This window comes from Phycodurus eques, chromosome 16 (assembly GCF_024500275.1).
Source record: "Phycodurus eques isolate BA_2022a chromosome 16, UOR_Pequ_1.1, whole genome shotgun sequence".
Taxonomy (NCBI): domain Eukaryota; kingdom Metazoa; phylum Chordata; class Actinopteri; order Syngnathiformes; family Syngnathidae; genus Phycodurus; species Phycodurus eques.
Genome location: NC_084540.1, coordinates 23,791,155 through 23,817,119, shown reverse-complemented (window position 1 = coordinate 23,817,119; position 25,965 = coordinate 23,791,155). Strand labels below are relative to the sequence as shown.

The following is a 25,965-nucleotide window of genomic DNA, read 5'->3' as shown; positions in this document are numbered from 1 at the left end:
CCGACTCGATGCCAACTCGACGCTAACGTGCCCGTTTTCAGTTTTTCCGCCCTAAAATCTTGAGCAGAAATTGTTTCCATCAAATGAATGTTGGGTTGCTTGGATTTGTTCACATTTTGATCGAGTGAACATGTTAGTTTTATGATTTATTTTCAATCATGAAATCTTGAGTTTAGATTGTGACCCCCCCCCCCCCCCCCCAAATTTTTTTTTTTTTATCTTGAGAACATTTGATTTTGAAAGTTTCAAAATGTTCATACATTGCCATGGCAACCCCGTTTGTGGCAGACACAAGTTTGCTTTTCCTTTGTAACATGTGATCTTTGTATTTTTATATTTATTCTCTTTTGTACGCCCACTCGGCTGCTTTCTGCTGGCTGCTTCACGAATATTATGGGATGTTTGTCAATGCATGGACATTTATAAGATTTAAAAATAAAGATCACTTTACATGTGACTGCTGATCAAATCGGTTATTGATGATTAGCAGAGGCGGGAAGGGGGGTCTAGAGTGTGTGTGTGTGTGTGTGTGTGTGTGTAAGGGGGGGTTCTAAGTGGGGGCTCGAGTGAAAGAAACACTTGTATGAGACGAGTCTGCAGGATGAAATGAAACAACTTGGAAAAAACAAGATGGAGGAGAAAGGTACTCATGGAACACCAAGAAGAGGAAGATGATGAAGAGGACGACGAGGCTGCTGGAGGGCCAAGGTTTGGGGGGTCATGTAATGGATCCTAACATACACATTCATCCATAATCATAAATCTATAATCATTCACCCATTTGTTTTGATGGATGAATGAGATGACGGAGCTGTGACGGACGGGCCCAACGTGACGTTAGGCTTCATCTAGTGGACAGACACAAAATTTCACACAAGATCTTCTGTGGGCATCACGCTCCAGACACTTTTGGCATTCTGTTGATTGTTCATTTTCATTTTGTCTTTAGCCTCTGGGGAAATTCATCATGTGTAGAAATCTGCTTTTGTACTCCCCCTGTTAAAAGGCAGGGATCCAACTCCTTTAACTAATCATAGACCAATTTCCAACCTCCCAGTTTTAGATTAAGATTTTAGAGACTTTTGTAAGTGATCAAGTGAAAGAATTCTTGTCAACCAATAACATTTGATCAAAATTTCTATCAAGTTTTAGGAAGAAGCACAGCACAACACAGCGGCTTTGAAGGTTGTCGGAACACTGTGCAGTTCTGCTCATGGACCTGTCAAAAGCCTTCGACACTGTGGACCACGTGATTATGAGACACAGACTGTACTTAGCACAGGTGTCTGTCTGAGCAGTTTCTCAGCTGGTTTGACAATTATCTGTCAAACGGAAGGCCTCACTTCAGGCCCTTTGAAAAAGAAACATGGTGTGCCCCAGGGTTCAGTTCTGGGACTGTTATTGTTCAACATTTATATCAATACTATTGGCCACAATGTTCCAAATGTGAACATTCACCTTTATGCAGATGATACTGTTATTTATAGCTCTGCTCCAACGCAGCATTGAACTTTGTGTCATGTACGGGATGCTTTTGACACCATACGAGTCATGTTTCAGGATTTAAAATTGTTCTTAAATTCAGGGAAAAAACTAATGTTTAGGAACTCAAAGACTACACCACAGGACTTGCCTTCTATAATTATGCTTCAGGGGGACGTGATTGAGGTTGTCACATCTTACAAATATTTCGCTTTTTAAAATTTGTTTATGGTTGATACGCTACCTTTTAAATGCTACATTCAGCAGCTTGTCAAGAAACTGAAACTGCGTAATGGTTTGTATTTCAGAAATCAGTCCTGTTTCTCATTAGCTGCAAAATGAGACTTGTTGTTACTTTTTGGCCGCTGGTAATATTTTCGATATGGATGCGTCTTCACAGTGCCTTCGGTCTCTGGATACTGTATATAATGGAGCATTGAGACTTATTACAAGTCTACTACAGGCTCTAACACATCATTGTGACCTGTGTTCTCACATTGGTTGGCCTGCATTGTCTATTCAGAGATAATCGTTGGCATGTTTTAATCTATATATAAAAAAGTAATCTTAATCTGCTTCCCTTTTATGTTTGTGCTGAGAAATGTTGGAATTTACAGTCTTTGCTCTGGTACTAATTCACAAGACCTAGTGGTGCCGTTTGTTCCTAAAGTACGGCTTGAAATGGGGAAAAGGAGATAAGCGGCTCCTATAGCATGGAAACTGTTGCAGGAAGAATTGGGCCTACTGGAGGAGGTCTCTCTAAATCTTTTCAAAAGAAAGTCGAAGGGACTGGATATAATGATGCAACTGATTGAAAATGCTTTGTTGCTGATCTTTTTGAGATTTCACTGGATGTGTTTTGCCTTTTTTTTGGTATAATCTCTTTACATTTTGTTTGTGTTCCATGACTACTTGTTGTCCTTGACCAGGACACCCTAGTGAAGGAGATTTCTCATCTCAATGAGACTTTCTTGGTTTTCCCACCAACTTGGGGTTGAACCGATTATTCGACTAACAACTCCGCATCGATGTTTAAAGCTCGACGTCGACTAATCGTTAATGACGTTTGTGAAATCCGGTCTTCCAATTGACCGATATACAGACAACCTTTGACTTCACCGTCTGCCACTGTGGTCGGACGACAACATTCGTACGTCTGCGCGAGTCAGAGTACGAAAAAAAGCTGCTTGTGGATGAGAATAGCACCTGTTTGGAACATCCCACAGGTGATCAGGCTAATTGGGAACAGGTGGGTGCCATTATTGGGTGGAAAAGGAGCTTCCCTGAATTGCTCAGTCATTCCCAAGCAAAGATGGGGCGAGGCTCACCTCTTTGTGAACAAGTGCGTGAGAAAATAGTCCAACAGTTTAAGGACAATGTTCCCCAATGGACAACTGCAAGAAATCTAGGGATTTCATCACCTACGGTCCATAATATCATCAAAAGGTTCCGAGAATCTGGAGAAATCACTGCATGTAAGCGGCAAGGCCGAAAACCGACATTGAATGCCCGTGACCTTCGATCCCTCAGGCGGCACTGCATCAAAAACTGACATCAATGTGTAAAGGATCTCACCGCGTGGGCTCAGGAACACTTCAGAAAACCAATGTCAGTAAATACAGTTCGGTGCTACATCCGTAAGTGCAACTTGAAACTCTACTTAGCAAAGCAAAAGCCATTTATCAACATCACCCAGAAACGCCGCCGGCTTCTCTGGGCCCGAGCTCATCTTAGATGGACCGATGCAAAGTGGAAAAGGGTTCTGTGGTCCGACGAGTACACATTTCAAATTGTTTTTGGAAAACAAAACCCAAAGAGGGCCAAAGAGGAAAAGAACTATCCTGACTGTTATGGACGCAAAGTTTAAAAGCCATTACCTGTGATGGCATGGGCTGTGTTAGTGCCAATGGCATGGGTAACTTACACATCTGTGAAGGCACCATTAATGCTGAAAGGTACATACAGGTTTTGGAGAAACACATGCTGCCATCCAAGCAACATCTTTTTCACGGACGCGCCTGCTTATTTCAGCAAGACAATGCCAAACCACACACTGCACGTGTTACAACAGCGTAGCTTGGTAGTAAAAGAGTGCAGGTACTAGACTGGACTGCCTGTTTCCCATTGAAAATGTGTGGCGCATTATGAAGCGTAAAATACGACCACAGAGAGAGACCCCGGACTGTTGAACAGCTGAAGCTGTACATCGAGCAAGAATGGGAAAGAATTCCACCTACAAAGCTTCAACAATTAGTGTCCTCAGTTCCCAAATGTTTATTGAAGGTTGTTAAAAGGTCATGTAACACAGTGGTAAACATGACCCTGTCCCAGCTTTTTTGGAACGTGTTGCAGCCATACAATTCTAAGTTCAGGATTATTTGCTAAAAACTAAAGTATATCAGTTTGAACATTAAATATATTGTCTTTGTAGTGTATTCTATTCAATATAGGTTGAACATGATTTGCAAATCATTGTATTCTGTTTTTAATTATGTTTAACACAACGTCCCAATTTCATTGGAATTGGGGTTGTACAACACACACAATTACAGTCGCAAATATTCGAAGACCGGTGGCAAGTCTACCCTCAAATAAGATCAAAACACTCAAAGCAAAATGCTTCACTTTTTTGACAGTGAAGAGAAAAAGATGAACATGACTTCCTCGAATTACAACTACATTCAGTGTAGTGGTTAATTATATTCAATCATTTGTTTTCAGGAGTCTGCCAAAATATTTTCAGTACGTGACACAAAAAACGGTTACAGATTGCTGTATTGTGCTAAAAAATGAATCCACTTTGACCCCGACCGCCCCCCCCCACACCACACCACACACACACATACTTTGCACGTTTGATTTATTTTATTTCCTTGACACAACAAAAAGGTACAAGCAGTGTACTATATTCTTCTGTATTTTGAAACATTTGCATAATTTTTGGTAATGGATTTTTGCTGTCGCTATCAAAGGGTTTCTACTTCCTGTTCCGGCGGAGTCACTGGGCGGGCGAGGGCAGCGCCCCCAGCAGGCCGTTGGCGGTGGTGAAGAGGTTGATGGGGGAGGAGCCGTCCGTGATGAGCGTGGACTTGAGGCCGAGCGCTTGAAGCATTTTCACCTGAGCACAAGATAAGCGAGGCAACGTCACATGACCTCACGCCAGCCAATGGTAGCACAGCAGCGAGGGCCGCATCGCCAATCACATTTTCATTCGACATCATTTAGCAACAAATATGACATGATGATATTGGAGTACACACACACACACACACTTCCATGAAGTTGGGACGTTTAAATATCTTTTCTTTGTAGTGTATTCAATTAAATATAGGTTGAACATGATTTTCAAATCATTGTATTGTTTTTATTTAGGTTTAACACAACGTCCCAACTTCATTGGAATTGGGATTGTATATATATATATATACACACACACACCTTTACATATACATAAGACGTATCTTTTCCATTCGGCTGTGATTATACCACAATAATTCGAGTCGGGTTTGGGATAATAAAATAGTCTTTCGACTGTTTTTCGTCCCAGTCCACCCCCGGCTGTAGCTGACGTTTATTTGGCCAGGCTGAAACTCAAACTCACTTCTAACTTCCCACACTTCAACCCGATGATGGTTTGCTTCCCAGGCTCTTTTGACACACAAGTAGAACTAAGCCTTTATTTTAGCTAAATTACTTGACAAGAAAGGCACACATCTTCTACACACCTGTGGAAAAATATCTTTCACAATCCCCATGAGGGTTTGTTTTCCCAGTCAAATACAAGCTGCCCCCTGCTCCAGTGTGTTCCACTAACGTATGTGTTCACTGTGATGGGTTAAATGCAGAGAACAAATTTTGTGTGCATGCATGCATGCATGTTCATGACAATAAAAGGTGATTCTTCTTATTCAGTCAGTCCCCTTCTGCCACCCAGAACAATCCCCCAGCCTACCGCTGATGAACATTTGGCAACATCCCCAGAAAAGGAGCGTTCAAGCCCGCCGGTACCTGCAGCTCGGGTCCGGCGCGCGCCATCTCCGCCAGCGTGTCGCTGCCCAGGCTGCTGACGAGCTGGCGGAAGCGTTCGCTCTCGATGTTGGCGAGTCGCTCCTGCTTCTCCACCTCCAGTTGGTCCATCTGCTTCCTGTAGCTCAGCTCCTGCTGGCGAGCCTTGGCCAACCGCTCCAGCTCGGCCTCCTGCAAGCACACACGCCAGTCGGTCGCTCGCTTCCGGGGGAAGGGAAGCCCGCTCGTACCGGAAGCGCAGGGGTGGGATCCTGGTTCTAATCGCGGGCCTCATCTGAGTTGTGGTTGCCCTCGCAAGGCCGTAGAACTCAACACTCGTGACTTCAACCCCTTTTTCTCTACTTCTCAGTGAACACGAGAGCAATTTTCTAAATTTTAATTATAATCACTGGCAGTAAACTTTATTGGGTTTTCTAAAATGTTGCTTTATAATGAACATGTTTGCATCGAGAGTTAAAAAAAAAACCTCAGCATTTTTCAAAGTTCAGTTTTTGTTTGGCCGTTCAGAGGGTTCGCATGAACGGAAGAGTGTTGACGCTGATCCAAGCCCTCGTCTGCTCGGTGCTAAACGTCGCAGCTGGAGCAGTACATTATAGGAGCAGTAGTACAAGTGGGCATGGGATGGTATCACATTCTGACAGTATGATAACCTTGAGCAAAAACACCACGGTATCATGGTATTCATATTCCAGCCCCAAATCTATGACTTTTTCACCATTGAACACTTTTTTTTTTTTTTTTTTAAAACAATCAAATATTTGGTACATTAATAAACAGGTGGGTAAGTAAGATTTTGGATAAACTGTACTTGTCAGAGTAGTTTTAAAGAAAATTACTTTTTACTTTTCCAAGTATTTATGTTAAGACTGGTACTTTGACTCAATTACAATAATCTACATGCCGTTCACTACTTTAGTTTATCAATAATTGAGAGTGTGATCTATTTTTAGACTTTCATTTACGACTTCCGCTTCGGGCAACGTTGCTCCAATCCACCGTGATTGTCACAGTGATGTTTGACTCAAGTTCACCAATCAAACCACACGAGAAAGTCACATGTACGCACACCAAGTCCTCTATTGGGATTCACGGGCCAATCAAAGTGAGCCGTGACCAGGGATGTCCTGGGCCCAAAACTCAGCCCAGGAACTTAGATAGGGAGGCCTCCAGTGAGCACAACCAAACAGATTTTTTATAATTTTTTTTGTCCCTCCTGCCTTGCAACGAATACTAACCAATGAGTGGTGACCGTGATTTTAGGTCTCATCGTTTTTGCTGTATACACTATTTGCAAGACAATTGGCTAGCCAGTACGGCAGCCTTACAGACGGCATCTCTACCGCTCTGGTTATTGCCGCTTCCTGTTCCATTCTCTTCCTTCTCCCCCAATAAGACCACCGCATCATCCTCCTCGTTCTCCAAGAACAGCACCGCCTCCTCACTGCCACCATGGGGTCACCCAGTCCCTCAATAACCCCTGCGCGAGTGACCTTCACTCCTGATGCTGCTAATAATAACCACAATAATAATCAGAACAAGAGTTTTCTTAATGCACAAAACCAATCCATGTAAGAAAATGCCACGAATCGCGCACGCACGCACAGCCACCCACCCCCCCATTGGCCATTTTCCCATTGTGCCCACCGGTAGTCGTGCTGCTGGATCCTTCCTCCACTGAAAAGATCTGGCAGCTTTGTACAATTTGGTTGACATGTGGTGTAGGGGCAGGGGGCGGAGACGACCCGCTTAGGGCTCATCTGCTGCTTAACGACAATCGCTACTCGCCCCGCGCACGGGACAATGGCGAGGGTCCGACGAAATCACGAATCATAAACACACGCTGCTGCCTGTAATCTATAACGGTACTCGGGCTAGGGACGCTTGTATTGCACGTCACACCCAATCGATGCGCTCGTGGACGGCTTTGTTGACATAAGGCTACACTGTAAGTCATCTTGTATTTGTTGAAAGTAGTCTGTAATTACGTTAAAAGATGGCTGTGTGATGGCTTGGCCAGGTCGGCCTGGAATGGACACCCCGCCCCTGATCGTGAATGCCGCCATGAACCGTGTTTATATTAGAGACTATGAAAAACAACAGCTTTAACAAGCAGCATACAGTTTTGTTACTGCCCAAATATTGGTATTACAGCCCATTTCTAAATTGACCAAACACCTTGCGGTAAGTTGCAGATGTTTTTGCTGTGCTTATGGCAACATTAGCACTATTTTATGGTCACAAGTAAATGAACATAACCCATCTTCTGGGTTACGTTCGGTGTTCTCTCTCTCTCTCTCACACACGCGTCTGCTCAGCAAACAGCTTCTTTCAGTCATTTTAGTGGATAAAGCAAATGTTTCTCCAAGGCCCTATGCATGTTTTTTTTCCACTTCAAAATTGAAATGGTGGCAACTGTGTGTTGACTCCCAGTTTGAATGTGATCTGTTACTTTTGAACACAGCCACATTCCATTTATAAGAGGGAGTGCATCTTTGTGCAACCAGATTTATTTTTATTTCTATTGAAACTTTATTTAACGAGGTAAAAGAGCAGTTAAAACATCTCTTTTGCAATGGTGACCTGGCCAAGAAGGGAGCAAGTTAAACATCAAGTTCAAGTCAATCACATTCAAGTTTTTCACCTCCCCTCTCAAAAAGATAGCAAAATAAATCAGTTGAGTTGTATAAATTCTAGGTCACCTCAATGGTGGGAAAAGTTTTAAAATGATTTATCTTGGTCAAAATTATTTTACAACAAAAACCTGGAATTTGAAATAGGGGCGTATAGACTTTATCAGCTGCAGTTCCCAGTTTTTGTAACCTGCCTGGTGAGCCGACAGTATTGTGCTGTTTAACAAGTAGAAACATAGTATAAGACCATTTCTTACCGAATTTTCCTTAATTTGTTATTTTACAAAGATCTTATGATTTCTTTTTTTTTTTTTTTAAAGTGATATTGTTCAGCAATATCTGAATTTGCACATTCATATTTTATTAATTTCATTTTATCTGATGTTCATGCTCTGATTAAAAAAATAAAATTAAAATCAGAAGTTACTCACTAGTTACCCAGTACTTGAGTAGTTTCTTACTCTTAACTCCAGCCTTCCCAGTTAACATGGATATTTGACTTCTAAAGCAGTCAATGACAGTGAATGTGTTAAGTAATTATTTGGAGGACTATTTACTTCTACTTGAGTCATATTATATTATGAACAGTACTCGAGTACAATTTTTGGCTACTCTACCCACCTCTGTTAATAAACGTTCAAGTTTAAATAAATAACTATTAAGACTTACTAAATCACAATGTACCATCGGTGGTGAGCTATTTTTAGAACAGACCCGCTGGCTACTCATGTTCCTTGGGGTGTACCTGGTGCCTGCAGGCACCATGTTGGTGATCCCTACTCTTGGTGCTACAAAATATATATATGTATAAAATACAAAAACAAACCTAAGTATTTACAATTAAACAACTATTGTAGGCTTTTACCTTTTTCAAATCTTAAGTGGAAAAAACGGAATCACTACAAAACAAAAGAAAAAAAATAAATAAAAAAAAAATCAGCATTCAGATAACTTGTCCATTGAAGAACCAAGTGCCTCAATAACGGAGGAGCTGTTCCGTTTTCTTGTCTGTTTGGAAATAATCTGCCATGTTTTGTAGAAGAATGTCATCAGACACACTGGCACCTTCTTTAACATTATTTTCCTAAAATATGTATCATCAATAAAATTTAATTGTCTCCTTTTCCTGCTGGTGTCACTCGTTTCCTTTTTAGCACGTTCGTCTCACGTAACCTCTCTCCCTCCGCCTGAGTGTGCGCACACTGCCACCCCTCCCCCATCTGCTCAGCTGTGAAAGACGAAAAAAGGCAGCTGGCTCTCAAAGGTCAGATGACAAAAATGTTATGGGGTCAGGTAAAATTCCGAGTTGCATTGTTAATATGTTATGTAATACATTCACGTAACTTCCAGCAAGTTTTCCACCATAGTTTAGCTAAAAATGAGGTTTTTATGACGCATATCGAGTCCTCCCCGAACACGCCCGAAGCTCACGACGCCGGGGTGCGGTACCTCTAGCCACCGGAAGTGACGCCGCAATTGGCAAACACAGCGCGCTCCACGCTATACGCAATAGCGAGCAACGTGTCGGAATATGAAGAGGAGGAGGATTTCGACGTACGGGAGCACCCGACTGAACTCGGCATGGTCAAAGCGCGCGTTTGAGCCGATCGGACAGAGACGACGAGCGGCCAAGTAGCAGCTGTACAACGGCAAACGATGTGGATGTGACGGCATGTCAAAAGCGTGTATATATATTTTTGAGCACTGTACATTCATGTAGGTTTGGACATACTTGGCAAATAAAGATGATTCTGATTCCGATGTTTCAGTACAAGCTTTGACATAGGATGCAGTATTCCTACATATTGTGCGCCCCTCGCTCGAGTTGCGTTAGAACACGCCGCACACAAAGTCTGTTGGCTTGTCATTTAGGCAAAAGTACAGAAAACTACTGCGTGGGTCTTTTTTTCCTACTCCCCAGTGCATAGTAACCATAATGGAGTCGTAGGTATATACAAGGAAATGCTCCCCTCTCGTCTGCGCAGCTTCGCCGCTGCATCGTGGGAGCTGCGAGATTGAGTTCTCTTGCTGGCGGTTGACCTCCCGATGGCCGTAGGAAAAATAGTTGGCACCGCAGCTGGTTTCAGCCTCTGCCTCTGTATCCAGTTCTTTCTGCTAAGTCTTACTCGAAACACGCCGGTTCGGAATGCTTGCTAGGCACCCATAGCCGAGCACGTTTCTTCCCCTGTTGATCGACTTAGCCTATTCACTGGTCACGTATTCCTTCTTCACTTGGAAAAAGTGAAAAAACTCTTGCCACTGCCTGAACCGTTTGTACAACCAAATGCCACAGAAGAAACCATCGTGACATCGTTAAATCATACGACAGAAAACGGGAACAACAGCACACCACGCCGAATGAACAGGATGTTTGGCTCGTGTGACGTCGCAGCGCCGGAAAGAGACGAAGACCGGAAGAAGGCGCTGGATGCAAAAAGCAGAAGGCGCATTGTGCGTCGTATTTATCGATTTAACTGCTGTATATCTGCCGTATAATCACTTCCAAATGGCAGATGTGGTTTGTAAAGGGGTTCTAGAGTTATCGAGAAAAACATTGAAAATCTCTGCCCTCTGACCTTTAAGATCAAAGAGGCTGATTGTTCAGTGTCAGCCAATATCATCCCCCCCACCCCTCCCCGTCCCACCAAAAAGGAAATGACCAGTAATTGACTGTTGCGGTAATTAAAACCTTGACTTTTCAAAAGCACATTATACCTTCAACACGGTAATCGACCCATGCCTACGTACGAGTCCTAAATGTACTGCTTACTGGCGGCTTATCTAAAATTATCTCGCAGGCCAGATAAGCACTACTACCAAAACGTTCTTGGGGGTGAAATTTCCAGATAAACGCACTATAACCTTTACAGGTGAACTTCAGTTGACGTTGTGTACACTTTTGAATGCGTATGTCCAACTGTTTAATATTTCAGTAATTTTTGCTGAAACCCCAAATTCACAACTGGTGTTAAATTCGTAATAAATGCCCTGGTTCAATTTAAATCAGTTTTGAAATGTTCCTCTTCATCATACTGTTGACAACACCTCCTTGACAGTGTGAGGCTTTAAACAGGGGGCCACTGAGCTTAGGTTGTCATGAGGAGATTGCAACAAAGACCGGAGGAGTCACAGAAAGGCATACATGGGAAGTCCTTGGGAATTTCCATGGATCAAACAGCTGTTGGCAATTTTGGTGTTCAGCTTTCTTGACAAACAATAAGTTGCACAAAAAGGACAAACGTTCAACATTCCAAATTTACACTAGGTCAAATTAAGTTGACCTCAAGGTTATCGGGCATTTTAGGTTCAACCTGAAATTTATCCCAAAGAGGGCTAATATCCCAAACGTCTTGTGACTTGGGTGGAACTAGGTGTGAAAGAGTTTTGACAGTACAGACGAGTAGGGTGACACGGGGCAGGGCAACGCGGAGTAGGGCGACGTACCGCCTCAATGCGCTGCGCCTCGGCCTTTAGCTTGGCCTCGTGGACCGCCGCCTCGCCCTGGATGCGGGCCGCCTCGGCGCGGGACTGAGCTTCGGCTTTGGCGGCGCCGGTGCTCTCCACGGTGGCGCTGAGAGACCAAGTAGACGGGCGGACATGAGGATGCGGACCGCCAACGAAGGAGCGCCGGCAAGAGGAAGTCACCTGAGGGCCTCCAGCTCCAGGAGCTCCTTCCTGGCCCGCTCGGCCTCCGCCTGGTCGGTGATCTTCTGCCGCTCGAGCTTCCCGCGAGCTTCCTGCTCCAGACGCTCGGCTTCGTGTCTGCGGGCGGCGCAAGCGCACTTAGCTTACCTCAGAGCCTGGGATTGCCGACCACAACCATCCAAGTTCACCTCGTCGGTCTGTTTTTCCTCATTTACAGTATCTATGCCAATGACGTATAGTGACATGCAGAACAATTCAATCTGCCTCCACTAGATGGCAGAAGATCCAATGGCTCTGTTGCCATTCAGACAACAGCAGCAATAAGTAGAGTAGGTACATCTGCATTTAAATTGAGATGCTATTGTCAATATTTCATTATGTATACTTTTTGCGAGATCTTTTTTTGCTATTGCGTCAAAAGATTTCTGCCGTGGCTTAATGTGAAACACGGCGTCACGTTTGTCACCTGGCCGCGGCCTCCTGTGAGTTGGTGGTGATCTCGATGGCGAGCTGAACGCTTTTCTGCAGGGCGTCTCGCGTGCGCTGGTCCACGGGTTCCACCGACTGGATGTCCACGCTGCTGATGACCAGGCGGTTCTGGTGGAAGCGGAGACTGGGCCGCACCGCCAGCTTCTCGTCGAAGCCGAACACGGCCGAGCAGATGATGCGGTTGGAGTTCTGCCAACGGTAAGCGGAATGTTGGCGTTCTGGTTGGCACAATAATGGATCTGTTTTTCCTTTTATGACACACAACCTCCATAGCGTGACTCTCTAACATGGACTTAGTATAAAAGTGTCAATTACATTTCAAACAACACCTTGGTTTTGTCATCCGAGTGTCCAGAAAAGGCCTCTCTGACAGCTGCTTCTGTTTGAGTCACTTTTCTATGGGCTTTGTCCAGATTTGGCTAAGACCGCCCTCTCTTCTCTGATTGGTTACCTCCGCGTTTTGAGAGCACACGCGTTTGTTACGTCGACAGCGCTGGCTCGGGAGCGGAGAGCTTCGCTAGTGACGTAGAGAAGCTGGAGAAATTCCAATGAGTTGATTTCAGGCCTCTCGACAGAAAAACGTTTGGAACTCAGGAATGCGGGGACCATTTTAATTCGTATTTCACGTTTACTGAGGCACCGTAGAGACAACATTAAAAAAAGTTGGTTTGGCGAAGTATGTGCCCTGTAATATCAGAAAATGACTTGAAATAAGAGTTTTATTCTAGTAATATTCTACAAGGTGGCTAACCTTGTAGAATATAACCTTTACTACAGTTCTTTGCTGTTAAGCTAGTTGGGCTGTATATACAGTAATAGTATATACTGTCAGAGTTCCGCATATTTTTTTTGAGTGCAAATGGTTGTTTGTTTATATGTGCCCTGTGACATGTGCCCCGCCTCCTCCCCGATGATAGCTGGGATAGGCTCCGGGTGAGGAGAAGCGGCTCAGAAAATGGATGGATGGATGGATGGCTATATTGGGGCTCTGTATATAGTATACAGAGTGAACCCCTGCATATTTGCAGTTTAGTTGCAAATTGGTCTTTTGTGCATTTTTGGGGTGAACTTTTCACAGTTTTTGCGCTCAGGGCAAAGCCATGTCTCAAAAATATTGCCTTGGCGCCATCTCATGGCATCTTGGTGTCACGGACCTATGCTGAACTGAGGGGAGGCGTGTCATCTAATTAGGCCTTAACTTTGTCTAACAGAGAAACAGCACTTTAATGTGGCATCTAAAGGCAATTGGAAACTTTTGAGGTTTACTTGAGGATTTTTCCTAAATTGGGGAAGGGCTCTGTGCCGATCCTCCGCCAAAAGCAGGAATTCACTCGCGTAAATTGAAGTTGTGTATACAGCCTTGAGTACATTGAAGCTGCGAGGGCACAGACAGGAAGTTGAATGTGGTGAAGAATGCGGCTGGCGTGAAACCTTGTGGAAGTCGTCGAACTGCACGGAGGCGACAGCGCCTCGAACCCGCGACGCGATGGCCTTGCAGGCGTCGCCCACAAAGTCCGGCACCGAGAAGAGGGCAGCGGCCTCTGCCGGGTCCACGGGGGGCTTCACGTCAAAGTGCCTGAGGGGGCGAAACAGAGACGTTAGTGTGTCACGCGTGTGTGTGGGGGGGTGCGTCCCACAAACTGCACTGACGGACCAGTTGTAGGAGAGCTGCAGTTGCAGGCGGGCGTGGTCGGCAGTCTCGATGGTGATTATGTCGGTAAAGAAGTCTGGTCCGAGCAGGAGGCAGACGGCCTTGATGACGTTCCCCCGTTTGGGCCGGTCGCCGGACAGCGACAGCACGGTGAACTGCTCGTCGGGCCCCAGCATGACCCGCTCGGGCCCGAAGACCACCCGGGCCCTCTTCTCACGGTAGTCGTACACCTGGACAGCCGCGTTGTGCGGGACCCTGAAGGAGACCACCAGCGTCTTGTCCCGCGGTCCGGCCCTCCCCTCCTCGCTCGCTCTCCGGTGGTCGGAGCGGTCTGCCAGGGGGTCTCGAGGGGATGCCAGCAGGGCCTCCACGTTGGCGGGGAGCTCCTTGGGCCACAGCTCCTCGTCCTGGGTCAGCATGTACGTCTGACCGATCACGGCGCGCACCTGACAAGCGGGAAGTCGTCACGTGACAAGACGGCCGGTACAACGGAACGTGTGAACTTGTCAAGGTGACCCCAATCTTTTGGAACGCTAGTGTGGTATGCGCTTTTTATGGGTGAGGGTTAGAATTAGGAAAAGTAGGAAACATTTTGCATACGCCAAGCTATGGCTTTTGTGAAGGAGCACATTTATAACTTGTTATAGAGATTGTATAACTGGGTAAGAGTACGTTTAGCTTAAAATAAGAAATATAATACTATATGTGCCGGTAGACCGCGGACATGGGTGCTTTTTAAACTCGTTTAAAAAAATCCTGCTAAGGCAAACATTCCTGCTCTATTGTCACATGGTTGGTCTTAAATGAAGTCCTACATCGTACAGTCTCCAGCCTGCTCAAATACGCTTGTAGCCGACGTGCAGACTACAGTTCAATGGGTTGCCATGACGACAACAGAAAGTGTAATCTGTTTCAAGAATCACTTGGCGTTTGGGACAGCAGATGTCGCAAGCGAGCTCGACAGAAAGACGGCGCGTACGATCTGGTGACGGGCTGAAAAGATCGTCGATTTATGTACGGCTGGCGCACACAGATTTCCAGGTTATTTTTTTCATTATTTTTTTTTTTTTATTGTGCGTAAGAAAGGTTTGTCAGATATTGATTTATGTGATTGCTTGACGTACTTTGGTTGTTTCTAGTTTTCACGCCGTTCCGTATCTGAAAAGCAATAACGCGATTGTGCACATCAGTAAGCGTGCTCCTTCTTTACCGGAGTACACGTGACACCAATTATTATTATTTTTTAAACAACCTATTCCCCATTATTCACTGAAACTCATCAAGTCACTGTTGTTGTGCCACGACAAGAAAGCCCCTTCGTCTTGGTGCCATGTAGAAGTGGCTAAACTCCACTGAGGAGAAATTGGAAACGAAGTCTTTTCAGTCTTAAAACCATTGAGGATGACTGCATTGGACATTTCCCAACATTGTTTCTTGTTTTTGGGGTGTGGGGGATGCATTACCTTCCCGCTCTTGATGTCCCTCACGTAGATCCCCTCGTTCTCGTCCAGCGGGATGGCCTGGCGCCTGAGCACGACTTCCACCTGGGAGGGGGGCACGTACTCTATGGGTCCTCGTAGCATCCAGCGGTCGCCGGGGCGACGTAGGACAGCGGCGTGACGCCGACGCTTGCTGCGCTCCGGCTCCCCCTCCCCTTCCTGCTCCGGCTCCGCCTCCTCGCGCTGGCAAAGAGAAAGGGGGAGGGGCCGGAGACCAGGGTTAGCGAGCTGATGTTTGGCTAAGGGGCCGGGAAGGTGAAGAGAAGGGGAGGTGCTGGGGAAGCAGGAAGGATGATAGCGAGCGAGAGGATCATGTGACTAGCAGGAGTGGGGAAGATGGCAGGAGGAAGTCACCCGCATTTCTCTCCCAGTGAAATGTTTTTCTTTTCTTCTTCTTTACAAATGTGCTTCTACAAAATACCTGAGCAGCACGTTTGCGCTTTGGACTTTGAGGCAAAACAACCAAGGCTGCGTCCTACAAACACAACATGACTGCTTTAAGCAGAGCGTCGTTAGCACGGGACGAGGCTAGGGGCGGCAGCGGCGACGGGCGGGGCCCGGGGGCGTTGACGGCAGGGCTCACCTCCTGGGTGTCGGTGAAGGGCTCGATGGCGCGCAGCACCAGCCCCTCTTCTTCAGACAGCACAAAGACGTCCTGAATTCCTCGTTCCAAAAGCTCGCCAGGCTGCAGGAAGAATGAACGCTCCCCCTGGTGGACACCACAAAACGGGAAGTGCTTTGAGAGTTGCTCGGTGGACTTGAACAGTTCGACAACCACACAGATACAAATGTATGGAGATATATTAACATACATGGAACATAATGTGTTGTGTTGTCTTACATTTACAAATCCAGGTTCACGCTTTGCAGTTTCACTGTATCGCGTCTTTTAAAAATCATTTAGCTCTTTAACCCCAATTCCAATGAAGTTAGGACGTTGTGTCAAACAAATAAAAACAGAATACAACGATTTGCAAATCAAGTTCAACCTATATTGAAGTGAATACTCTACAAAGACAAGATATTTAATGTTCAAACTGATAAACTTGATTGTTTTTCGCAAATCAACTTAGAATTTTATGGCTGCAACACATTCCAAAAAAACTGGGACAGGTGGTAAAAAGACTGAGAAAGCTGAGGAATCCTCATCAAACATGTTTGGAACATCCCACAGGTGAACAGGCTCATTGGGAACAGGTGGGTGCCATGATTGAAAAAGAGCTTCCCTGAATTGTCATTTACAAGCAAAGATGGGGCGAGGTTCACCTCTTTGTGAACAAGTGCGTGAGAAAATAGTCCAACAGTTTAAGGACAATGTTCCTCAACGTACAATTGCAAGTAATTTAGGGATTTCATCATCTACGGTCCATATCATCATCAAAAGGTTGAGGTGGAGGAAATGAAGATGTTGAGGTTCTCTCTAGGAGTGAGCAGGTTGGATCAAATTAGAAATGAGCTCATCAGGAGGGACGATCAAGGTTAGATGTTTTGGAGACAAAGTTAGAGAGATCAGATTTGGATGTTTTGGACACATCCAGAGGAGAGAGAGTGACTATATTGGTAGAAGGGTGATGAGGATGGGGCTTCCAGGTAAGAGAACGAGAAGAAGACCAAAGAGAAGGTTGCTGGATGTCATAAAGGCAGTTGGTGTTAGAGGAGGATGCGGGAGATAGGCTTACATTGAAAAGGATGACACGCTGTGGCCACCCCTAAAGGGAAAAGCCCAAAGGAAAAGAAGAAGTTGAAGAAATGATTCATCCTTTTGAGAGTGGCCACCACAGTGAGCAAGAGGGCTGGAGAGCAAACTGAAACGCTGCAGTATTCTGTCACTCCTGAATCTTCGGCAAATGACCAAAGAGCAGCCAGCGTGCGGGTTGGGGCGGGACTTCACTAAACGTACAGCCATGTGATTCGCGAGTTTCCAGAGTTGTCACTTCGGCGAATGACCAATGAGCAGCCAGCGTCAGGCAGGACCACGCAGGTGGGGGAGGGACTCAACTGAACAGAATGAACTGTCAGCCACGAGTGATTTGTTCGTTGAACTTCTTCCTTTGCGAGCCGGTAAGGAGCGACGTACTAGTATGAATGCAGCGAAATGTTCTGCCATGGGTGACTCGTGTGGAAGTTCACTGCGAACTAATAGGATGAGTGATTCGTTCGCGGAAGGAACGTAGTATTACACAGTGAACGTGCTCATGAGGGATAGCTTTCACTAGCATCCTTTTCTCCAAGCCAACGGCTAATGTTGAGTCAGTCATGCACACACTCAAAATAAATCTACATGCACAAATACAGTGCTGTGAAAAAAAAAAAAGTATTGGCCCCCTTCAAATGATATTGTTGCATAGTTCCCCCACTTTAATGTTTAAGATCAAACAAATGTTTTTCCTGTTAAAGAGCAGAACTCATGGTTTCATCTCATCAGTCCATATAATATTCTCCCAAAAGTTTTGGGTTTCATTCAGATGTTTTTGGGGGAAAATAAGATGCGCCTTCATGTTCTTTTTGCCCAGCATTGGTTTTGGCCTTGGAACTCTGCCAGGGATGCCATTTTTGCCCAGTCTCTTCCTTATTGTTGTGTCCTGACCTAAACTGAGGCAAGGGAGGCCTGCAGTTCTTTAGAAGTTCTTCTGAGTTCTTTTGTGGCCTCCTGGATGAGTCACTGCTGTTCTCTTGGGGGGTAATCTTTGTAGGCCGCCCACACTTTGGAACGTTCACCACTCTTCCATGTTTTCTCCATTTGAGGGTTAGAAATCCTAAAGCTTTTGAAATTGCTTTTGTCACACTTTCCGAGCTGATAGATGTCAATTTATTTCTCGATTGTTCTGGAATTTCATTGATCGTGTCATTTTGCTGATGCTTTTTTAGATCTTTTGTCAGACTTGATTTTGTTGAGACAGAGTCTGTTTAAGTGATTTCTTGATTGAACAGTTCTGGAGGTAATCAGGCTGAGGTGCGATCAGTGAAAATTAACCAAAAATGTGTGATTACCTACAACTAATTCATGATTTAACAAGGGGGCATTACTTTTTCCACACAAGTGCAGGTAACTGAATAGTTTCTTTTTTTCCTTAATAAATGAAATCATTTTAAAACAGCATTTTAAGTTCACTATGGTTGTATTGGCTATTCACGTTTGTTTGATGATCTTGAAGTGGGGAAAGTATGCAAAAATAAGAATATGAGAAGGGGGGATAGTTTTTAACGGCACTGTAGCAGTTTGTGCAGTGTTTGTTCATTCTTAGCACTATTTTTCCGTACAGCATTCCCTAATTTAACTTTGGAATTAATAAAAAATGATTACGATCCTGATTATATGTTGTCAATCTTTCAGATGACATGAACCTTTTGAAAATAGGATAAAGATTTAAAATTTGGAATGTTTTGGCTTCATGTCTTGCAACTTTCAACCTTCGCACATTGGCCCGAGATGCGTCAGACGGACGTCTTTTTATCGGGTTTATGCAGATCGGAGCGCAACGGTCACAAGCACGTCATTTAGAATGAATTCTGATTCATAAACATACGCGCGGTAGTGCTGAGAAATAGTACTCGCGTGTCATAAATCCGACGCCGATTTGCGTACATGCTTAACTTGTGCGCAGAGTAAGAACATTTCTCGGCATTTATTAGTGAATGTGGCATTGCCTTTTGAACAGTTTCCTCTTTATAATTTTGGAAACGTATGGTACGTTCACTTATCTGGATTGACGTGACACCATATTGTCTAAAATTAGGCCAACATGGTATGGTTTTCCACATGCTGTACACCTAATGAAAGAAATTTTTTATCATGCATTTACATCTCATCATACTTTGTTGTTAGTTTATGTGTTGAACAAATTTTTGGTTAATTCCTAAATAAGGATCTATGGTTTTAATCAGGTTTTTTCAAGGAAACATCCGAGGGTCCTGTTGATGCATTCATTCAAACTTCAGAAAAGAAATCAAAATGTAAATCAAATTCAGAAATGTAATTACTTCTATTACTTTGCGAAAGTAATTGAAATAGTTACACTACTATTAGATTTTCAACAGGGTAATTTGTAATTGGAAGCAACTACATTTGCAAAGTCATCTTCCCAACACCGCACCTATCCGACCCCGACCACACGGGTCCCCCCAGCGCACCTCGACCCCACGGGTGCCTCTCGACTCACCTTGACCACCCTCTTCTGGCCGAGCTGAGGTTTCCCGTCGGGTCCAACCGGGTCCAAGACGACGCAATACTGGCGCGTGCTGAGCGTGGTGACGTGGACCACGCCCACCACTTCCTCTGCCACCGACGGCACGTGAGCCTCGCGGTCGTCCAGGGTCACCAGCCACTCTTCGCCGGTGCGACGGTCGTGACCACCCGTGTCGCGAAAAGGTCGAAGGGCACGCACGTGAAGTGCTTTCTGAGGGGCAGAGGTCACCGGCGACAGTGTCAGCCACAAGCTCAAACTTTTATTTTGAAAAGCGCAGGAAGTCGCACCTTGTCCGTCAGGATGAAGGCATTGACGATGTCAATGACTTCCTCGTGGGCGCCCGGCAGGTACGCGCCCACCTTGCTCACCAGCCACTCCTCACCTGCGCACACAGTCAGGTTTTGAAAAGGCAAAGGCCACGTGCCAGCCAATCAGAGGGGCTTGCTGCCGTCACAAACAGGAAGTGAGGTGGAAGAAAGCGGGCGTTTCCCACCTGTGACACGGCGTACGCCCCCGCGGTCGACTCCCTCTTTGCGCGCTCGCAGCCGTATGGCCTGATTCTCACCAATCACCGTGGCCTTGATGGTCTCCAGGACAACCGCCTCTTTCCTCGGGATGTACGTGCCTGAGGAGGATGAAAATGACGACGACAATGTCAGTGGCATGGCGTTCCACGGCGACTCAATGATGTTTGCAGGTCGCGAGAGAATGTTCTGCTTGTGAATATTGTCGCATGAGTCGTTTGTATTTGTTGCTGCCCGGTGTGTTCAAGTAGCAGATGTTTGAAGGCCTCGAATTGATTGCATTAATTTCCGTTAGCCCGTGTATGGCATTTCCCATTAGATGTTAGCATTAAGCCAGCAGTCTTATATTTTTGGTCTTCATGGCTGCCGCGTTGGGTTTAACGGTGCCGCCTGCTTTGGTGTTGCAGACTCTGGAGCCTTTCACGAAAACCCAAAGATCATGTAACACACAGGGGTGGACTTCAGTTCACTAATTATGAAGAAGACCCTACTCAACACCCACTCACCGGGTCCCTCAAAGAGCCACTCGTCTCCCGCCACGCGGTTTTCGCCGCCGTCCAGGAAGTCGAGCAGCGCCTGCAGACGGAGCGCTGTGTCGGGGTACACCACCTGCAGGGGGGTCACATCCTGGACACAAACTAACTTGTTACACTTGATTGTTTAAAAAAAAACTTTTGCACATGTGCAGCTACGGTACCGCCAGCGGGATGTTTGGATTTAGCGATTTTTTTGTGTGAAATTGGACACAAAAGCATTTTTGCCTTTTGAGGCTGAATGGAAACCTCTTGGAACATTCTGCTGAATGTGCTTTTGATGTCATGCTATTTTACATCCTCACTATAAGTCGCCATCGTTTAGTGCTTGAAGTTCTTTTTTTTTTTTTTTTTTTTTTTCTACAAGCACATTAGATTTTTTGACTTAATTTCAATTGTGCTGCTTCTGTGAACCTTAAGTTTGAAATAATTTCATTGAATTAAAATAAAAAGCAAGAGGCTAAAGGTCATTGCCATGGACCTTTAGTGAGTTGGCCCCCCTGTGTGACCCCCACCCTCCCCACCTGCTGGATCTCCTCTCCAGGGTGTAGCGGGAAGGGATCCCTGGTGAGGCGGATCTCGAGGTCGGCGTGCCTCAGTTTTGCCTGGCCCGAGCCGTCGAACAGAACCCGGCCGTTGTCATCGCAGGCCACCGGGTTGACCACCACGCAGTAGTGGCGCGGGGGCACCATGATCATTCGCACCGGGGCGAACAGAACCCTGCTGAGGCCACGTGACGTTAGGCAAAACCATTAGCCGCCAAATCGAGCGCATCCTCTGACCTTTCGTTGTCCTGGCGGTAGTAAGTCTGCGGTCCGATCTCCACGCGGGCGATGTTGCTGTTCTGGTCCAGCACATGGATGTAGTGGTGAGGCGGGATCCGGATGATGGATGCGTCCACCGGGACCTCCGTCTCGCACGGGCGACTCCCTGACTTCTTGGACATCGTGCCAACGCCGCCAACAACAGCAGCAGCAACTTTGAACAGGATGCAAAACGCCGTAGTCGTCATGTCAGTGGTCACCAAAACACTGGCAAAGGGCTGCAAAACTTCCGGAAAGTTCCCAGGAAATTTCCGTGGGAACTGAAGATGGGAATTGAGGATAAGAATTGAAGAGGAGAACTGAAGATAGGATTTGAGGATGAGAATTGAGGATGGAGACTGAAGATGGGTTTTGAAGATGGAGATTTAACATGAGAATTGAGGATGGGGACTGAAGATGGCAGGGTTAGACTTTAACAGTGGCCCGGGACCACCACCCACATACAGAAACTGCCCGCTCGGGCCAGTACAAATTTCTAAGTCACCGAAGATTTTTGCCTGCAGAAAAAGGCCTAAAAATGCATTTTCAGTATTGGTCTGAAATTCTTTTATCGCCAAAACATCCCATCCAAGACAGGATGTGATGATGCAAGGAGAAACCGCAACCAGCACCGCCTAACTGGATAAACGCGCACAAATTCGGGTTAGCCTCAAGATGATAGCAGAAGCTAACACGGCTAGCCTCATACAGCAACTTGTACTTTGCGGCATGTAGAATGTTAATCTGCCCTCTCTCTCTCTCTCTCACCATGCTTTAAGCTGTTTACTGAAACCCCGTTGGAGTTTATTGTAAAACTAAACGGACAAGAAAAATAATTACTCTCATTTTATATTTAAATACAAGAGATCGCTTTTGAAATCACCAACAGTCAATGGAAAACCCTATTGACGGGCTAGCTAATAGCATTTGGTCAGGTGTGGAACTTACCTTCAAATAACGAATATTCACACACAAAGGCCACAGTAACATACAGACAGGTAGTATAACATATATTCTTTCTTCATACAGTAAACTAGTAGCTCCATGCATGCGTCGCACCACGCTGCCCCTAAGAGGCCAAGGCGCACACAGCAGGAACAACAGATATGCTCACTGACTGTAGAAAAAGACATGCTGTTTTCTGACTGTGTGTGACATGAAATCAGACTAAACTTTTCCTGTTTTCAATTAGGAATACCAAACTATTTCTATTTGCTAAATGTCAGCATAATAACAGGATTAGTTTTTTCTTTTTTTTTTTAGAGCTATAATAGACAAAGACATTACAGTCATGGCTAAAAGGATTGGCACATTTGTAGCCATGAACGCATTTATTTTTGTTCTTATTTAAACTATTATTTTAAACTATTATTTTACTTTTTACCAATTTATTTCCATGTTGTTCTTTTAAGTTATATTTAAGCTTAAATTGAGGTTTGATCATTGAATAAATAAAGTTCTGAAACGAATAAGTGTGTTTATTAATCATGAGTTCTCTAAAAATCAAAACAATGGTGGTAATTATTTTTTCCATAATGGCCCAGCCCGAGTGTAGTGTCCCCTCCCTCCTTCACACTTGCCCAGGTGCACAAGAGCTGCGAAGCAAACCCAAACAAACACGTCAGATCATATAGCCAATAGGGCTAACCGTAAATACACTGAACAATTTACAGCTAATCGATATGATCTATAAGATCTCACACACGGATTATCGGTACCAGAATCAGCAGCATAAAACCCGGATCGGTGCACCCCTAATTATACATAGTGTGGACAATATTAAGACAAGATAAAGCCATTGTTGGAATGTCAATGTAAATAATGTCATGGCAATCCGAAATAATAATGAAAACCTAACATAATATACTGGAGAGGTCCAGAACAATTTCTAGCAGGGCGACCACAACTTGGTTCATGGTGGCCACCACTCAAAAAGGGTTCATGTCAGACCCTGGATGGGAATTGAATATGAGAACTGAAGATAAGAGATAGGAACTGAGGATGAAGATTGAAGATGAGAATTGGAGATGGAAACTACTGAAGGTGGGAACAGAGGATGGGAATTTTGGCAAATCTAATGAAAAGTCACTTTCAAGCAGACAACGCCAAATAGTCCAATTGTCCACTTTTTTTTTTTTTTTTTTAAACACTTAAGTAGCTGCGCATCTGAAGCCTGCTCATATCTCAAATGTGCACTTTTAACTCAAAGCAAAAAAAATGATCAGGTGACAGCTCAAGTGTAAAAACCAAACCAAGTTAAATTGTGGCACTCGGAATTCAAGGTACCACCGTACCGTACTCTGCTTGTTGCAGGCAGGAATAGGCCAACATGTAGTTCCCTCAACTATATTGAAGTTAAGAGCTAACTTTAAATTTTTTCAATCCCTGCTTTATTCCCACGGAAGGTTTTTAAATTCCTGGACCTTTGCAACCCTCATGATGTCATCAGCTGTTATGAACTCAGTCATGATGTCATCAGACCTGATGTCATCAGGAAGTTTTGTTTGTGCGTATCAAGAGGTTGACCAGGTCTGCTGTGTACGCTCAATAAAGACTTTGTTGTGTGTAGGAATGCGGCAAGTTTGGCACACCCACGCACCACTGCTGAAAAAGATTGACGTGCAGCATTGGGACTTGAACTTTAAACGGACATGCCCAGCCCTGCGTCAGGTGCACAGTCAACACTACAAGCAAGCAACAAACTGTCAAGACTGAAGTAGAGAATAAGAAACACGAACAGAGACTTCGCTGTGTGACCACTTAACTTCAACTGGGAGACAAACAACTCATTGCCTAATCAAATCAACCAAAGACAAACGTCTAAGAGACAGGGGTCGCAGCCTCTCCCATCTGGGAGACGGCAGCCAATCACAAGTTTAGAACCGTCGCCACATTGCCTCCAGCAGACCGCCTCGAGAAATAAGGCTTCATTATACTCGTGCTGACGTCACTGCGGCTGTCCCTCGCGGAGTTTGCCTTCATACTCGAGCGCAACCCACGCGCACTGTTTTGAAAGTGTACTGCAGTCCACCTCCAAGTCGGGGGTGTCGCTACGGCTGGTATTCGATAGGACACCACTGCGTGGAGTTTCCTCGACATTTTTTGGGCCATTTCCGGTAGCCGTTTTTCCTTTCCTTTCAGTAACAAGAGTCAAAGCAACAATGGCGACAGAACAAATGGACCAAGATGACCAGGTGATACGTTTAATTATGCTCGAGAAGGCGGCGAAGGAGATGGTATGTAGAACCGAGGGGCACGCTGGTACGTCATCAAAGCATGTGACTAAAACGGAGCAATCACGAGAGATGATCGACGCGGCGTTCGACGGTCACCTGATGCAATGCGGGCGGTGTCGGCCGCGCGATCATAAAGAGGCCTTATATACTCCTCCACTGTGTCGCCTCACAATAGGCTTGTCTAATAAACACTTTTGCTATACTTTTCCAATATATTCATCACGTTTCAACTTTGACAACATTCAATTGCACTTTCACACGCGAGCTACCGCACAAACCTGACGAGCGTGTTGGTGAGGAGTGTGCACCTTCTTCCGGGTTGGCGTTTCAACGCGGAACGATGAATTATTTAATTTGTTGTAGTTTGACAAACATGACCTAGGAGGTATAAAAGTAGGTTTAGCAATAATAAAATAAATCAATTTTGATGAAAAGGTCCGAGTCACAGCCATGACGTCACCCACAACATTCTCCACTGCAGCCTGGCACAAATCAAACGCAAACTCGGCGTCAAGTTGACTTCTCACTCGTCAAACGTGAGCCGAATTAAATTTTAGCTTCAATTTCTTTACCAAGTTTCCTTCCCCAACATTTAGTGCGTCGAACGAGAACAACAAAGTAGAGCAAAGTTCAAATGTGGCCATTTCCCAGCGGACTTGTGCTCGGTGTGAGTCTGCTTACCCGCTTTTCTTTCTTTCGCCTTTGACGGCTTCTGGCGCACGACGAGACGTTGAGGCGCAGATCGACTCAGGTGTCGTTGATTGGGACGAGTCCGGTGGGAGCGGCCGCTGCCCACATACCGGAAGAAGCTGGACGTAACGTGACTTCCCGGCTTTGACGGCGGCTGGCAGCTGAGCGTGATCTTTTTTTTTTCTTCTCCATCTGAGCACGAAAAATAGACAGCATATAAAAATTTACCTACTTATCTGTGTCTATTCGTTGCCAACGGAGCCGCAAACAAACACACACCCAAAGCTTCCTTCTTGGGAACTTGACAAATCAAACGTCTTGCCAACAATTGACACCTGCTGGTAGACGTTGTGTACTACACATAAATCACAACAACATGTTTTTACTTTATTTAAACACCAAATGTGCTGTACAATTGTAAAAGATGTCACTTGAAAACTTGAACACAATATTAGTAAATCACAACAACACACACTCGGTTTGACGTCATCTTGTTTCCATGTTAACATCGAAAGTTCCAGGGTTGCGCAAACTTTGTTCTCGTTAACTGAGATAGGCGACCTTGATGAG

The 25,965-nt window shown here is 45.1% G+C and overlaps 1 protein-coding gene across 1 annotated transcript; it reads right to left on the bottom strand.

The window, feature by feature from the left end:
- Nucleotides 1-4,328: 4,328 nt before the first annotated feature.
- mvp (major vault protein) lies at nt 4,329-25,727 on the bottom strand. The gene is made up of 17 exons (XM_061699906.1): nt 25,675-25,727; nt 25,387-25,587; nt 21,449-21,644; nt 21,191-21,386; nt 20,640-20,760; nt 20,103-20,234; nt 19,897-19,991; nt 19,583-19,819; nt 16,006-16,131; nt 15,387-15,605; nt 13,927-14,369; nt 13,704-13,848; nt 12,250-12,461; nt 11,784-11,900; nt 11,583-11,709; nt 5,491-5,679; nt 4,329-4,600 (listed from the first exon to the last, which is right to left on the bottom strand). Exons 3-17 carry the CDS (start codon nt 21,610-21,612, stop codon nt 4,481-4,483), a joined length of 2,643 nt encoding a protein of 880 aa, XP_061555890.1. The 5' UTR covers nt 21,613-21,644; nt 25,387-25,587; nt 25,675-25,727; the 3' UTR covers nt 4,329-4,480.
- Nucleotides 25,728-25,965: the final 238 nt, after the last annotated feature.